Source organism: Leptopilina heterotoma, unplaced genomic scaffold (genome assembly GCF_015476425.1).
Source record: "Leptopilina heterotoma isolate Lh14 unplaced genomic scaffold, ASM1547642v1 Lhet_293, whole genome shotgun sequence".
Lineage (NCBI taxonomy): Eukaryota > Metazoa > Arthropoda > Insecta > Hymenoptera > Figitidae > Leptopilina > Leptopilina heterotoma.
The window spans coordinates 134,365-152,733 of record NW_025110998.1 but is presented as its reverse complement, the minus strand read 5'-3'; the positions used below and the strand labels follow the sequence as shown (position 1 = coordinate 152,733).

General features: G+C 22.1%; 1 protein-coding gene across 4 annotated transcripts in view; it reads left to right on the top strand.

Annotated features, from left to right (window-relative positions):
* The window catches only part of LOC122504372 (lachesin-like), a 203,160-nt gene that overhangs the window by 93,455 nt on the left and 91,336 nt on the right, over positions 1 to 18,369 (top strand). For all 4 annotated transcript variants that reach the window (XM_043615456.1, XM_043615458.1, XM_043615455.1 and 1 more), the window contains one exon: positions 15,891 to 16,054. In XM_043615456.1, coding sequence (XP_043471391.1) covers positions 16,003 to 16,054 — 52 coding nt within the window. In that variant the 5' untranslated portion in view covers positions 15,891 to 16,002. The remainder of the gene's footprint in view (positions 1 to 15,890; positions 16,055 to 18,369) is intronic.

Genomic DNA, 18,369 nt, shown 5'->3' with positions numbered 1-18,369 from the left:
CTAGCCAAGTCGATTTTATATCGTGGCCGCAATAAAAAAAAAGTGGAGGCGCAGCACAGCACATGAAAAATACTTTGTGTGCCGCAATAGGTATAAGAATACAAGTTCAGTTTTCAGTCGACTATACTGGACTATCAATAATAAAACTGACTTTATAGCAAGTGGAAATTGCGGATGGCGAATATTGAGAAAGTAACATGAACACCTGCGCAAATTGAATGCGTTACGTAGTTATTCGGTATGTCTTTATACTTGCATAAAAGTCCCGAGATCTACGTCTATGTGTCTCTCTTTCAACTTCGTGACTGAGAAACTGTATAAGCCACTGTGCCACACATATACGAATCTATCTATATAAACATGTGCATGTATATGTGTAGTTACAGTTGGAAATGTGGAGTCGATTCTATTCAACATTCAGGACGCGATTCAACCCTCCCGTTGAATTATCTTACTGACTAGACCCCCATAGAATTATCGCCTTCTCTACACCTCCCACTTTCCCGCTTTCTCCTTGTTTACCGAGTGCCTGCCAAGCTTACATAACCGTTTCCCCATTTCTCTTTAATAAAGTCATTAAATCTCGGACTTACATCGTGTATTCAATGACAAATGTGCTTTTATTATATGTTCTCAATCACGAATATATTGGTTCGTTTTTTTTCTCTTTCTAATTATAGATTACCATTAAAAATTTACTATTATATTAATGACATATTAATTATATGTTATATAATTATTATAATTATATTAATCCACTTTTTATTTTTAATTTTGGTTTTGTATTAATAGAAATGTCTTACATTTAAAATAGAAGTTTAATTAGGTAACACTCAACTTTTGATTCTAATTTGGCTGTTATAACTTTCTCAAAAAAATTAATTCCACAGAATTGTTAGTTAAAAATATCAGAATCCTTTTTCAAAATTCAATTATTTCTAAAAATTCATGCTATAATGCTTTTCATATTTAATTATTATTTAAAAAAAAATTATTTTTTAACTAAAATTAATTTTTAAATCAATTTTTATTAGAAAACTCAAACTAGAATTCAATTATTTAAATATAAAAATTAATAATTTATTGAATAATTCAATGTTTCTTAAAATTGAATTTTCATAAAGAATTTGATCAACAAATTTTTAAATAATAATAATTGTTGTATTAAAAATAATTCAAATTCTGCAATTATTTTTATTATGTATTTATAAAAATAATTAAATTTCTCAAAAGAATTTTATTATTTATACAAATTATTGAATTCCTTTAAAAAATTTAATTCTTTATGAAAATAATTAAATTATTGTAAAAAAAAAAAATTAATTTAATTTAAAAAATTTTTTGAAAATAATTGAAATTTTGTCAAGAATTTTAATTAAATTTTTGAAAATAATTGAATTTCAGAGAAGAATTTTATTATTTATAAAAATAATTTACATTTTTACAAGGATTTTTAAAAATTGTTAAACATTTATTTATTTATATATTTATTTGAACATAATTGAATTTCTGTGAAGAATTTTATTACTTTTGAAAAAAATTTAATTTTTTCAATCATTTGTAGCTTTTCTAAAATTCAATTATTTTGAGTGTTTTTAACTAAAATTCTTCTATAAATCCATTTTTTTTTTAAATTAATCAAATATATATATATTAAAAAATTAAACTAATTTCAGAAGAATTTTAATTATTAAAATTTTTCAAGAAGATAAGTTTTTAATATTTTTTATAATTTTTATAATTCATATTAAAATATTTAAGTAAAATAAATTATTCACTAAATTGAAGGGTTTGTATTAGAATTCGTGGTGAATTCTTGTAAAATTTTTATTATTTATGAAAATAATTAAATGTTTGCGTAAACTTTTATTAAAATTTTCAATTTTTATTGGAAAATACTACAAGAATACAATTATTTAAATACAAAAAAACTAATTTATTAAATAATTGAATTCTCATAAAAAATTTTATCAAGAAATTTTAAAATAATTAAATTCTTTTGACAAATTTTTTTAAAATAATTATAATTTTTCGAGGAACTCCATTAAAATTGTATTAAAATAATTCAAATTCTGCAATTATTTTTAATATTTATGAAAATAATTGAATTCCTAAAAAGAATTTTATTATTTATGAAAATAATTGAATTCCTGTAAAAAAATTTATTATTTATGAATAATTGAATTATTGTGAAGAAATTTTTAAAAAATTTATAAATAATTGAATTCCTGAGAAGTTTTTATTAATTATAAAAATGCTTAAATGTTTGCGTAGAATTTTATTAAAATTTTCAAGTTTTGCTGGAAAATTCTACAAGAATTCAATTATTTAAATGCAAAAATAACTAATTTATTCAATTATTTATTTATTTTAAAGAATTTTATCAATTAATTTTTAAATAATTGCATTTTTTCGACGAATTTTAATAAAATTTTAAAGAATAATTACATTTTTTGAGTAATTAGATTAAAATTGTCCTAAGAATAATTAAAATCCTGCGAAAACTCATCACAAAATTTTATTAATTATGAAAGAAATTGAATTTCTAAAAAGTATTTTATTATTTATGAAAATAATTGAATTATTGCGAAGAAATTTATAAAAAATTTGTAAATAGCTGAATTTCTGTGAAAATCATTGAATTGAGGAAAATTTTTTAAGATAATTGGAATTTTGGCAACAATTGTATTAAAGTTTCTGAAAATAATTGAATTTCGCAAAAGAATTTTATTATTTATAAAGTTAATTAAATTTTGACTAGAATTTAAAAAGTTTTTTTAAATAATTGAATTTCTGCGAAAAATTTTATTACTTTTGAAAATAATTAAATTTATTCAATCATTTGTAACTTTTTAAAAATTCTTATTATTTTTTAAAAGTTTTTAACTAAAATTCTTCTATAACTCTATTATTTTTAATAATTAACTAAATATATGTACATATTAAAAAAATTAACTAATTTTAGAAGAATTTAAATTATTAAAATTTTTGAATAATCTAAGTTCTTTAAAATTTCTAATTAAATTCATTAAAAATTGAAATTTAATAAATTTTCAAATTAAAACCTTTTGAAGTTTTCATCTATTTATGAAAAATGAAAACGCAACTCTTTTAACTTTTTTAACTAAAATTCTTCTCTAAATCAATTATTTTTAATTATTAACAAAGTTCTCTTTGAGAATCATGCATTTTAAAATTTAAATATATTCAGAACTTTAGGATCATATTAAAAATAAAATCAATTTAAACTTGTAAAGTGCAAATATAAATTTTTAAAAACTGGCATTTATGATGTGTTTACTGTATGATGTAACAAAATTACATTGACAGTATTAAAAGGAACAAATTATTATTAATAAAAAGTAATAATAAAAAAAGTAAATGAGAAATATATTTCATTTAATAAAGTAACGAAGGTTTATACATATAATTTAAACGAGTATGCAATAAAAAGTACTAAAATGTAATACAGCCGCGAGATTAAAAAGCTGTTATTTCATGTAAATTGCAATATTCGCAAAATATTTCAATTTCCATTTTTTTTTACGTGCGACAAACACTCACCAATTTTTTAATCCTTTTATTGTTTTAACAGGTATTTCGATTAATTTTACGTAATTATACTCGATATTTTTTAATTAATTAATATATATATATATATATATATATATATATATATATTAAAAAATAATTAAAAGTATTGTATAAAATAAAAAGTGGACAAAATGTCATTATTTTTAATTAGTGCTTCGTTTGTAAGGTAAAAAAAAGTATATATGTATATTGTATAGGTGTATCAGTTAAAGAGTACAAAATTCACGGATGAAACAACTTTTTTCATCAAGGGAACGAGTGTTTCGCTTTGAAAAGTTCAATACTTGATACGAAAAAAAGAAGAGAAAAAGAACACAGGAGGGGTTTTATTTGATAACTCAATACAGACATGATGTCCGAATGAAGCGCGTTAATTTGCCATTAAATGTATGAGGAATTTAAGTTTACGATTTTCTACGTGGAAGGCCATAAAATGGTTTATTATAGTCGCCTCTCTCAATTGGTGGACCTTTTCCCCCCACTTCCCTCAAGCAATATACTTCTTTTTTTTATTGTACCCAGAGCAAAAAAAAAAATTCTTTTGTCAAAAAAAAAAAAAAATTTAACTAGTCTGAAATATTTAATCTCATTTTTTAAATTAAACTTAATTTCACATTTTATACAAAAGTAATCAGGTCTTTCAAATTTTAATAATTCAAAATCTTCTGAAATTAGTTAAATTTGTCAATATATATGTATTTAATTATTTATTAAAACTAATGGATTTACAGAAGAATTTTAGTTAAAAACACAAAAAAAAAATTGAAATTTAGAAAAGTTACAAATGATTACAGAAAATCAATTATTTTCAAAAGTAATAAAATTCTTATTACAAAATTCAATTATGTTCAAAATTTAAAAAAAAATCTTGTCAAAATTTCAATTATCTTTATAAATAATAAAATTCTTCTTTAAAATTCAATTATTTTCAAAAACTTTAATACAATTGTTAACAAAATTGGAATTATTTTACAAAAATTTTCTCAATTCAAAGATTTTTAATATCTACTATTTTAATATATTTTTTCAAAAGAATTCAATTATTTAAAAAAAATTTAATAAACAATAAAACTCATCGTATTTTTAAAACAATTTTAATCGAATTCCTCGAAAAATTGTAATTATTCTTCAAAATTTTATTAAAATTCGACAAAAGAATTCAATTAATTAAATTTATTTTAAAAATTTTATTAAAAATAAAATTTTAAAATTATTTTAAAACATTTTCCTCAATTCAATGATTTTTACAGAATAAATTACAAAAAAATAAAAATTAATTAATTTTTTCCTAATAATTCAATTATTTTCATAAATAATAAAATCCTTTTTAGGAATTCAATTCCTTTCATAAATAATAAAATTCTTTTTAGGAATTCAATTATTTTCATAAAATAAAATACTAAAACTTTTCGCAGAATTTTAATTATTTTTAATACAATTTTAATCGAATTCTTTAAAAAATTTAACTATTCTTAAAAATTTTATTAAAATTCGTCAAAAGAATTCAATAAATTATTTATTTTTGCGTTTAAATAATTGTATTCTTGTAGAATTTTCTAATAAATATTGAAAATATAATAAAATTATACGCAAACAGTTAATTATTTTTATAAATAAAAAAAATTTCCCAAGAATTCAATTATTTACAAATTTTTTATAAATTTCATCATCAATAATTTAATTATTTTCATAAATAATAAAAATGTTTGCAGGGATTTAATTATTTTCTTAAATAATAAAATTCTTTTTAGGAATTCAATTATTTTTATAAAATAAATTACTAAAACTTTTTGCAGAATTTTCAAATTATTTTTAATACAATTTTATTCCTTGTAAAATTTAACTATTCTTAAAAATTTTATTAAAATTCGTCAAAGGGATTCAATTATTTAAAAATTTGTTAATAAAATTCTTTATAAGAATCAAATTTTAAGAAACATTCAATTATTCAATAAATAATTTACTTTTTTATTTAAATAATTGAATTCTCATAGAATTTTCTAATAAAAATTGATTTAAAAATGAATTTTATTTTAAATTTTAGATAATGATTGAATATAAAAATTATTTTTAAGAAGTTACAGTAACAATATTCTTATAATATAAAATAATCATTTTATCCGAGTCGAAGACTCGGAGTAATCGTTTTCTTTATGTTTTAGAACAATATTTTTAAAAGTTGATTAATTTCAAAAAGGTTTGAATTTGAATGTTTTGAAAATCTCAATTTCTATGGAAAAATAATAATAATTAAATATTTATTTAAAAAAAATTATTCATGTTTTCGAATAATTTTACATTATAAGAAGAAATCACCAATTAGATACTTTTATAGAATCAAGAATTGAATTACTAAAGCAATATAATTTTTAGTTTTTATTTTCAAAGATTTAGGATTAAAATTGTGAGTAAAATGAAAATATGTTTATTTTTGTATTTCTTTTCTTGTTTTTTCTTCTTTTTATATATATAATGACATGAAGAATGAAAAGGAGATTATCTGAAAGTTTCCTGTCGGCTTCTAAGACTTTTATTCCCTTTTGTTCTACATATTCTGTTCCAAACCAAAGGCAAAACCCTTCAAATACTTTCACGTTCTTGTACATGTACGTGTATATATATATATATGTATATAATGTTAGCTACTTTCGAGTTTAGCGACTTCCGTCTTGGCATTGCACATCCTGATATCAAAAGAGAAAGGAAGGAAACAAGCAAGCAAAAGTAGATTCCCAAACCACGTATCAACGTCGCATATCGAGCGCATTTTCGATTCTTTTTATCGAGTTCAATCCCAAACCCAAAAAAAGTTCAACTTGCAAATAAAATATTGTTTGCTTTTTTCTAAATCTAATATTTCTATCGAAATTAATTATTTAGTTAAAATTAAAATTTAGTTCAACTTCAGTTTCATTCTCGAAATTGTAAATGAGAAAATATTGAGAAATAAATTTCCCATTAAAAGTACTGAAAAAAATTAAATTTTTAGAATTCATAAGAACATTCTGAATTATTGTGTCTTTTTTGTTTGACTCATAAAATATTAACCTACCACGAATTCAAATACAAAACCTTCAATTTTTTCAATTTCTGACAAAAATCATTTAATAATTTTACATAAATATTTCAAAGTTAATTCAATTTTAAAAAAGTTGCCTTTACAATTTTCATAAATAAATGAACTTCAAACGGTTTCAATTTGATATAAAATTTCAATGTTGAATGAATTTAATTAGAAATTTTAATAAACTTAGATTTTTGTAAAAATTCAATAATTTAAAATCTTCTAAAATTAGTTAAATTTGTTAATACATATTTAATTAATTATTAAAAACAATTAATTTATCGAAGAACTTTAGTTAAAAACACTACAAACTTTGAATTTTAAAGCAGTTACAAATAATTGCAGAAATTAAATTATTTTCATAAGTAATACAATTTTTTGCAGAAATTCAATTATGATTAAAATTTACAAAAATATCTCGACAAAATACCAATTATTATCTTTAGAAAATAAAAAAATTCTTCTTCAAAATTTCAATTATTTTCAAAAATTTTCCTCATTTCAATGATTTTCAATGTCTACTATTTTAATAAAAAAAAAAAACCCAAAAGAATTCGATTATTGAAAAACAATTTTAATAAAATTGTACGTAAACATTTAATTTTTTCATAAATATCAAAATTCTTAATTTTAAGAAACATTCAATTGTTTAATAAATTATTTATTTATGTATTTAAAATTTAAATAATTGAATTCTCGTAGAATTTTCTAGTAAAACTTGATTTTAAAATAAATATTTTTTAAAAAATTTTAAATAATAATTGAATATTAAAAGTATTAGAGCGTTGTAGAATTTCAATTATTTTTAATACAATTTTATTCGAATTCCTTGAAAAATTTAACTATTCTAAAAAATTTTATTAAAATTCGTCAAAAGAATTCAATTATATTTAAAAATTTGTTAATAAAATTCTTTATAAGAATTAAATTTCAAAAAACATTCAATTATTCAATAGATAATTTACTTTTGTATTTAAATAATTAAATTCTCGTAGAATTTTCTAATAAAAATTTATTTGAAAATGAATTTTAGTTTAAATTTTAGATAATAATAATAGAATATTAAAATAATTTTAAAGAAGTTACAGTAGCAATATTCTTATAATATAAAAAAATGATTTTAACACTCGAAGACTCGGAGTAATCGTTTTCTTTATGTTTTATAATAATATTTTTAAAGTTGATTAATTTCAAAAAGGTTTGAATTTGAAATTTTTGAAAATCTTAATTTCTATAGAAAAATAATAATAATGAAATATTTAAAATATTTAAAAAAGAAATTATTGTTTTCCAATAATTTTACAATTATAAAGAAATTCGTTAATAAATTTAACAGAACTTTTTTTTCAATATAATTTTTTCCTTTATTTTCTAAAAATTCAATAATTTTCAGTTTTATTTTCAATTAAATTTTCTAATTGACAAATAGAATTTATAAACATTTTTTTCCTTTATTTTTACTAAACTTTGAATTTTATTAAAACAATTGAAATTAAGAAATAGAATTGATGCAAATTATTTCCTTATGAAAATTGAACATTTTCTACAAAAATATTAAGAAACGGAAATATGTAATGTTTTTTTTCGAAAATAAAAGAATGAGTTTGTGAACAATATTTCTATTGAGAAATAAAAATTATGCATAAACTGGGTATATTTCCTACTTCTTGATAAAAATTTTTTAACAATTAACAATTTTCTAGTATTTTTTATAAATAAAAAGGAGAATAATTTGCATTATAATTCAGATGAGTCAAACGAAATTTGTTATAGTAAAAAGCGTATAACGAACAAAATGGGTATATTTTTTGTTTGTTAATAATTTTTTTTTAATTTTCTAATTTCTAATATTATTTTATTATAAATAATGAAAAAATACCTTAATTTCGATTTATCAAACAATGTTTTTTAAAGGAAAAAAAACAATAGCATACACAAAAAATAACTTCAATGTGTAGACAGACAGAATAAAAGAATGAAGTACGGAAATTATTATAGTTAATTAATAACTAATTACGATAGTCGATCCAAAAGAATTATTCCTGAATTCCTAAATTGATTAAATGAAATGTAAGTACTAAGTTTATTTCAAGAAATATATTTTGTATTTATTTCTTCAAATTTTACATTTTATTTCAAATCTAAGTTTAAAAAAATAATTAATTAAAGATCTTTTACAATTTTATGTAGGAATATATTTTTTTTATCGATCACTCATAAGTTTTAAGAAATTGTTACTTAACTTTATAAACAAATTATTAATTTTTCCAATTATCTTTGTAATTATTGTATTTGCGAACTTGAGAACTTGTGTAAGTAATCATTAATTAGTAATTTTCGATTATGAAATTTTAATTCTTCTATTTTTGCGATTATTATTATTATTATTTAGTTGTAATTATTTTCACACTTAATTTATGTTCTATATTTAAAAATGATAATAGTATTTTTTTTTCTTTTTTAATTTTATGATTTACATTTTTCAATTGGTTATAAATAACCTAAAATGATGATCAAAAGTAAGGATGGAAAAAATAAATTTCTTGAAAGGTCCTTGTGGGGTTCTTGTAGGTTTCTTGCTACATTTCATTGTAAGACAATTCTTACAAGATCCGAGCGTGAAAGAAAATCTCGGATCCCAACTAGTTCGCTACATTTTTCTTTACAAGATTCTTACTAGAATTCAATTTTCGACACGGAAACATAGGGAAATTTCTAAAGAAAAATAAGTCTTAAATAGAAAATGGAGACTGTGAAAAAATGTCCTTTAATGAAAGTGTATATATTGAAAATTTATTAATTATGAATTTTAGGAGGGAGAGAGGGAGAAAAAAGAGAGGAATGAGCGATAAGAGGAAGAGAAAAAAAAGGGTATGGCAGATATTTTAATGGAAGTTTGAACTTAAGATATTTTGTTGAACGGAGACGAGAATCTCGTCGGGTGAGTGAAGCGGCTGCATAGCAAGGGAGAAAAGCTGATCCATTGGAGTGTTCATAATGAGATGTTAATGGAGTGGGCGTAAAAAATGCAGGCGTCACGTCACGGTATCGACAGCTACTCCCTTGCACCCTTTCGCTTTTTGGTCTTCTTGGTCTTCTTCTCTTTTTGAGTCTTTACTCTTTTACTTTTACACCCAACTCCTTAAAGACTCTCCTTTTATCAGCAACTAGATATCCGGCAGGAGGAGGATGTCGTCTCACAACGAAGTGGGCAAGTCACATTCCCCCCTAGTTTTGTAATCTATTTTGTCTTCTCCAGCAGCAAGACTTTTCTTGATACGTCCCCAAAAGCCGCCCACCTTGGCCAAAATGAACTTTCCTAAAAAGCTCTTCGACATTTAACGAGAATCACTAGCGAGAGAGAAGTCTTATATCCCTCTCTATAGTGGGACTACGTGACACTGGGGTTGAAATTCCTTGAGAACCGCCTCCCTCCTACCCTCATTTTTGTCTCTCTCTCTCTCTCTCTCTCCCTCTCTTTCTCTCGGTCTCTCTTTTTCTCTCGATAAACGATTATCGACGAAAAGACAAATTCTAAATTACCCCTTGCGAGTTAGAATTCAATTATCCTTTCATGTGAAGTGATTCAAACAAAAATTGTCGTTTCAATACTTGGAATGTCGCTCGGAGGAAAATTTTTCATAAAAGTAATTTATGCTTTTTGGTACAGAATAATTGAGATAAAAATAAATAGGAATTTAAATTTAATTTCTGCCATTGAAAGATTGTGAGGATCTGATTCGATACTTCCATTTATTACAAAAATATTAAAAAAAGAAGTAAAAATTCGAGGTAACTGGGTGAATGTCTGAAATTTTTTTATTCTAATACTTAAATTTTAATTGAAATAAAATAATTTTTCAATTATAATTATAATTAATTTTTGAATGCATACAAGTGTAGTTAATTTAAAAGTATTTTTGCAACGAATTGATACCAAAAAATGTGGATCAAATACAAAAATTGATCCAAATTTTTGGTATCAATTTGAACCACTTTAGTATTAAACTAAAAAGTTCTAGCTGACTTCTCCCTCACTTTTTTTTAAAATAAAATTAGCAATGTTAAAAATAATAGAACGTAAAAATTTTTAATTCAAATTTTTTTTATAAAAATAAAATATTTTAATGTTGAATGAATTTAATTAGAAATTTTAATAAACAAATCTTCTAAAATTAGTTAAATTTGTCAACATATTTAATTAATTTTATTAAAAATAATGTATTTATAGAAGAATTTTAGTTAAAAACAATAAAAAATTGAATTTTGAAGAAATTACAAATGACTGTAGAAATTTAATTATTTTCAAAAGTAATGATATCTTATTACAAAATTCAATTATGTTCAAAATTTACAAAAAAATCTCGACAAAATCCCAATTATTATTATCTTTATGAATAAAAAAATTCTCCCTCGAAATTCAATTATTTTCAAAATTTTTAATAAAATTCTTATCAAAATTTGAATTATTTTCAAAAATTTTCCTCTTTTCAATGATTTTCAATACATATACTATTTTGATAAAATTACCCAAAAGGATATAATTATTTAATAACAATTTTAATAGAATTGTATGCAAACATTTATTTTCATAAATAATAGAAATTTCCCATGAATTCAAATATTTATAAATTTCTTTACAATAATTCAATTATTTTCAGAAATAATAAAACTCATCGCAGAATTTCAATTATTTTTAAACCAATTTTAATAGAAATTCTCAACTATTCTAAAATATTTTATTAAAATTCGTCAAAAGAATTCAATTATTATTTAAAAATTTGTTAATAAAATTCATTATAAGAATTAAATGTTAAGAAACATTCAATTATTTAATAAATAATTTACATTTGTATTTAAATAATTGAATTCTCGTAGAATTTTCTAATAAAAATTGATTTGAAAATGAATTTTAGTTTAAATTTTAGATAATAATTGAATAAAAAAATTATTTTTAAGAAGTTACAGTAACAATATTCTTATAATATAAAATAATGATTTTATCAGTCGTGTATTTTTGATTATTATAAAACATGATCCGAGTCTTCAACTCGGAGTAATCGTTTTCTTTATGTTTTATAACAATATTTTTAAAGTTGATTAATTTCAAAAAGGTTTGAATTTGAATGTTTTGAAGAATTTTAATTACTACGTAAAAAAAATTTTTAAAAACTTTTTTTTCAATAATATTTTTTCCTTTATTTTCTAAAAATTCAAAAATTTTTAGTTTTATTTTCAATTAAATTTTCTAATTGACAAAAATATAATTTATTAACATTTTTTTTCTTTATTTTTACTAAACTTTGAATTTTATTAAAACAATTGAAATTAAGAAATGTAATTGATGCAAATTATTTCCTTATGAAAATTGAGAATTTTCTACAAAAATTGTCAAGAAACGGGAATATCTAATGTTTTTCTTCGCCCCTCAAAAAAATGAGTTTGTAAACAATATTATTATTGAGAAATAAAAATTATGCATTAAATGGGTATAATTCCTACTTCTTAATCAAAATTTTTTTAACAATTAACAATTTTCTAGTATTTTTTATAAAAAGGAAATTTTATAATTTTATATTTTTTAAGGAAATTATAAAAAGGAAATTTTATAATTTTATATTTTTTAAGGAAATTATAAAAAGGAATCAAGAAGTAGTCAGACACACGCTAAAGTATAAAGACAATTTTCCTCCTATCCGATAGAATTCAAAAGAAAAGTTAGATGTCTGACTAAACACGATTTTCACTACTTAAACAATTTCTTTTTATATTCTATATATATTCCAATATTACATTATATCATAATTATTATAATTGATATACAATTTTCTAAAATGAGATATCAAATAAATTTTAAAATTTAAGTAAAATAATCAAAATACAATCAGACGGCAATTGTCAGAATTAATAAAGTGACTATAATTTAGTCCCGTTTATGTCCCGTTATGTTTCTTAAATAAATAAATAAATAAATTTACTAATAAACCAGTTTATACAGCGTTTCTGAAATATGTGCCTTGTTACAGTTTTACAAGCTATCTGAATTTTAATATTAAAATTCAATTTTAAAGTAGAATAATCAATGTCCTGTCAGACTTAAAAGATAGGTATTTTTATCTTTTACCCTACATTATTAATCATCATGATTCTGAAATTTTAACTCATCTTAACAAACTATTTCTGTTCTAACATGGTTTCAAAAATAAAAATCAATTTTACTTTTCAAAAATTCACCATAAAATTTATAATATTTAAAGAAAATGAATTCTAGATCTTCTGGACTAATAAATCAAATTTTGCATTTTTAAAGCAAAATTTAATTTTAAAGTAGAATTTATTTAAGGAAAAAAATATTTCAACATCATAAAATTTTCATTATCTTTTCTCAAAAATATAAAAAAAAAAACCGATTGTAGATATTTATATATAAAATGCGATTAGTAAAATATTCATCCCTTATTTTAAAATTAAACGAGTTTAGAGAATATTTTTATAAACGTAAATTTAACAAGAAAATTGTAATTTCACCAATTTTACAAACTTTTGTCATTTCATTCTTTCTATTCCTCCAATTTGAAACTACAGGCCTTTAACTGTAATACAATTTTTTCTTTGCAAAAAGTTTAAAAACTTGTCAGATTGAGACCTTCATGAACTGAATTTAAAATAAAATTTTTTTTTCCCAAACAAAAATCAAAATATCTACAATTTCTTTTTTTTTTTGCTTTTTTATTTTCAGAGAAAAAAAAACCTTTTATTTTTAAAAATATAAAAAATTCTAAAAAACTAGATATGAAAAATGTTTTATAAAATATTCTTTATGCGGGGAAAAAAATAACAATGTTAAAACACCCCTGAAAAAAAGATTTATTTTGACAATTTTTTTTTTGGCTAAAAAAATGCAATCACTGTGAAAAATGAATTTTTTTTTTTGTAATTTCGCAATATTATTTTCATGAACCACTTAAGGGAAAATTAAATATACATCCATAAATTAAATTCCACTGCACATAAAATGTCGGAGTTTTTTAGAGTCCAGCTATTTTTTTGCCCATTTTTATTTTTTTTTTCTGTACCACCCGCGTGATTTATCGTGTTTTGGCAAATACATTTCATTTGAAAAATAAATCAGGAAAAAAATTACTGGCGGAAAAACGGGTGCAAGGTTGTCACACGTCCTGTCGTTTTATCCGCATGTATATACTTTAACCCACAATGAAATTGGGTTTCACTGGCAAATTATTCACAAATCGGAACTCAAATACATCCAAATACAGTTACGAGTATTGAATTGAAATAAAACTTTCGCCCTATATCTTGAAACATAGAGAGAGATGAATTTTTTTTCTCCCACATAATTTTTAGTCTTCTGTTCATATTCTTAATTTGTATTTTATATATATAGTAATATTCCCAGTAGTAAAAATTAAAAATTTATTTTATTGAAAATTTTAAACCGATTATTTTTATATTCTCAAATAAATATTTTTTTTCGCAATGCCGAACAGAAAAATATATTGCTGTGTTCCAAAAATTTTACAGATGCAAAAAGAAAATTTATTTTTTTAACTCTTTTAATGACAAAAATAGAAAAAAAAATGACAAAAGTGAATAATAAAAAAAGCGTTTTTATAGGATGCGTTATAGTCGTTTTTCGTAACATTCGAAAATTTTAGTATGCGAATTTGATCTCGAGTCGGATATAGCTCAGCGGAATTAATCTCGTTACACCTAGCTTTCAAACGATTTTTTTATGCTCGTCACTGGGATTTAATCCTTGCTGAGTGTGTGTCTTTTACGTCGCATGTGAAAGGTTTCGAAAAAAGTACCTACGATGCAGTGAACAAATTTTTCATTCCTTTTTTTTTAAACACATTATCCACAATTAAGTCAACCGAACTGAATATACGTGATTCACCATCATTAAATTACAACGATCTTGTTAAGTTGATTTTTCAAAAAAAAAAAAAAAAATCTAATTTTTTATGCAATTCAACTCTATTTTTATACTCGTTACTATGGTTACCTTTTCATCAAAAATCTGATGATTATAATAATTATCACATTGAGAAAAGGATATTTTTCAAATTCTAAACTGATTTCATTTTATCTTCATAGAATATCGCTTTTAAATTCAAAGAATTTTTCATTTATGCATTTTCTATATATACACATGGAATAAATGATGTTAATTATAATTATGAACTGAAAGAATTTGAACGTAAAAATGAATTTATCTCTCAGAGTCTATACTGACCTATTTCTTATTTGTTTAAAATAAATTTTATTAAATTCCAAAGATCAGAGTGTTTTTTTAAACAAAGGTGAATTCAGTATTCAATATTGTAATTAATTATCGATAAACTCAAGGCTAAATATTTTCGATAAGTTTAAATTTCGATGAATTGTATTTGCTTTTGAATAAAGTTAAAATAAATTAACAACGTTCATTTATATATTAAATTCGAATGAATTAAATATTAAATCATCATTTCAAATTGATTGCTAAAAATTTGATTCTCTTGAAAATTAAATGAAAATTTAATAATAAAATTTAGTCGATTATAATTTTAATTCATAAATACTTAAGTAACTTTAAATTGCAAGGAAATTAAATTTATTTAACTTTAATGTTTAATTTGTTAAATTTATTTAATATTAAATTTTATTAGAATTAGATTTCTTTATCTTATTAAAACTTTAATTTTATTTTATTTATTTTATTTAATTTTATTTTATTCAACTTCTATTTTATTTATTTGGAATAAATTTTATAAGAATTAGATTTTTTTATTTTATTAGAACTTTAATTTCATTTGTTTCAAATAAATTTTATTTAAAATTTTTATATTTGATTTCTTAAATATAAAAAAATTTCTCTGCTTGTAAAAGAATGTTATTTGCAAAATTGTCTGTGAAACAATAGAGGAACATAATCGATAAATCGTCAGTGTTACATGAACGGGGAAAAGCGAATTTCATTAGATTTTTCTTGAGGAAAATAAACAAAGTAATACCGTATTTTCTATCGGTAAAGTGCAGTGGGTGGAAATGTAAGATAAGCTGTCATTGAAAGAATTCCTTCGTCAAGGAGGTGATAAACGTTGTTTCTGGTTGAAAAAACTATATATAACTATACAATACAAATACACACACACACACACACATACACACTCTCACAATACATAAAATGTGATCATGTCGAAATGACTCTTTGCCTTCACTTTTCCAGGCATGTTGTACGTAAGAAGAGCGGAAATAGAGGTCCGCACGAAAGATGATGGAGTTAAGTAGATAGAAGACCATTCTTGGCACCATCAGCAGACGCTACTTTGCGGCGCACGATGCTCTGCTATCTCTCTCTAACTATTCTCTTCGTCGTTAATGTGCCATTCGGTAAGTCCTCAAAAATGTCACTTTATTTCATTATCTTTATTTTTTTTATAAATACGAAAATTAATTTTTCAAATTTCATTTTGAGATGAACAAAATAAGTGAAGAGTGTAATTCTGAGTAGAAATATAAATAAATAGTCGGACAGAAGTAAGAAAAAAATTATTTTCAGTGGAAATATCAATGAATAATCAGACACAAGTAAAAAAAAATGGTGGTTTTAAGTAGAAATGTCAATGAATGTCCAGACAGAAGTTAGAAATAATTAATTTTCAGGAGAACAACTCATAAGTAGACAGACAGAATTCAGAAAAAAGTGGTTTTAAGTAGAAATATCAATGAATAGTCAGACAACAGTTAGAAATCAATGATTTTAAGTAGAAATGTCAATGAATAATCAGACAAAAGTTAGAAAACTATGATTTTAAGTAGAAATGTCAATGAATAATCAGACATTTTCATAAAAACTGGTTTTAAGTAGAAATGTCAATGAATGGTCAGACAGAAGTTAGAAATAATTAATTCGCAGGAGAAAAATTAATAACTATTCAGACAGAAGTTAGAAAATAGTGGTTTTCAGTAGAAATGTCAATAAATAATCAGACAAAAGTTAGAAAACTATGATTTTAAGTAGAAATGTCAATGAATAATTAGACAAAATAAAAAAAATTATTTTAAGTAGAAATGTCATAGAATAGTCAGACAAAAGTTAGAAAACAGTGATTTTAAGTAGAAATGTCCATAAATAGTCAGACATTTCAATAAAAACTGCAATGCTAAGTTGAAATATCAATAAATAGTGCAACAAAAGCAAGAAAAAAATTAATTTTCAGTAGAATTATGAATGAGTAGTCAGACAAAAGTTAGAAAACAGTGGTTTTTAGTTAAAAGTAACAAATTCTCCAGCAAAAATTATTAAAAAAGCGGTTTTAAGTAGAAATCTCAATAAGCAAGCAGACAGAATGTAAAAATCAGAGAATTTCAGTAGAAATGTCAATAAATGGTCAGACAAAAGTAAGATAAAATTAATTTGCAGTGGAAATATCAATGAATAATCTAAAAACAAGTAAAAAATGAACATTTTAAGTATAAGTATCAATTAAGGATTCGACAGAAGTTAGATGTAATTAATTTTTAGGAGAAAAATTAATAAGCAGTCAGACCGAAGTTAGAAAACAATTATTTAAAGTAGAAATGTCAATAAATAGTCACTTAAAAGTTAGAAAACAGTGATTTCAAGTAGAAATGTCAATGAACAGTCAGACAGAAGTAAGAAAAAGTGAATTTTCAGTAGAAATATCAGTGATTAGTCAGACAAAAGTAAGAAAACTAGTTTTAAGTAGAAATATCTATGAAACGAAAAATATGAATTATAATTTGATGAAGTTTCGGTATGTAAATTTAAAACTAGAAAAAAAAATTTTTTTCTTTTAAATACTGAAAATTTTTAGTAAAATTACTACTGAATTTTTTGTTACATCAGATTATTTTTTCCCCACTAAAAAATTCATGTATAGGTATGCAAATTGAATATAGAAAATTTTTTAAAAAATCCGAATGACAACTGAATTTTTCTTTAAATTTATTAAAGTTATTAAAAATTTATAACGAATCTTGAATATTTTATACTCTCAGGATAAAAAAATTCATTGTAAAATAAATGTGTTATTTTAAATATAGCAATATAGGAATATAATATATTAATATAGGTTATAGATTAAATTAAAAATTACTTTGCCATGAAAACGCTGATGATATTAAATTTTTCCTAACTGATGAAAATTTAAAAAATATAATTACAGCAGTTACTTTCGATTTTGATATTTTTAAGTGTTAAAAAAAAATTCAAGAAAAAAAATTACTTAAAAAACATACTTATTTTAAAAATACGCCACCGACTGTACTTAAAATTGCATACGAACATATGAATAGAAGAGAATGAAGTCTATTTTCCGCAGTATGTAAAAATCATTAAAAAAATGAAAAAGAAAGAATGGAAAAAAATAGTTGAAAGTGTAAAAGGAGAGATTGTGAAAAAATAGATGGAAAGACGCGCGTTTGTGTGCGTTTGCGTATTTAAAAATGAATGGAGTAAAAGGACATAAAAAATAATCTTTTGGTGAGTTGATTCAAATGGATGCTGCATTACAAAATCATGCTCAGTCAAGAGAAATGGCCACGTCATTTGCAGATGTAGCAGACGTCGGTGCCAAATACCTATACAGGTCGCGGGAAATAGGACTGGATATGCGCGACTGGTCAACTTCTGGCCCTGATGTTTATTCGACGATAGGACTGCTCTTGTCATTCGAATTAAT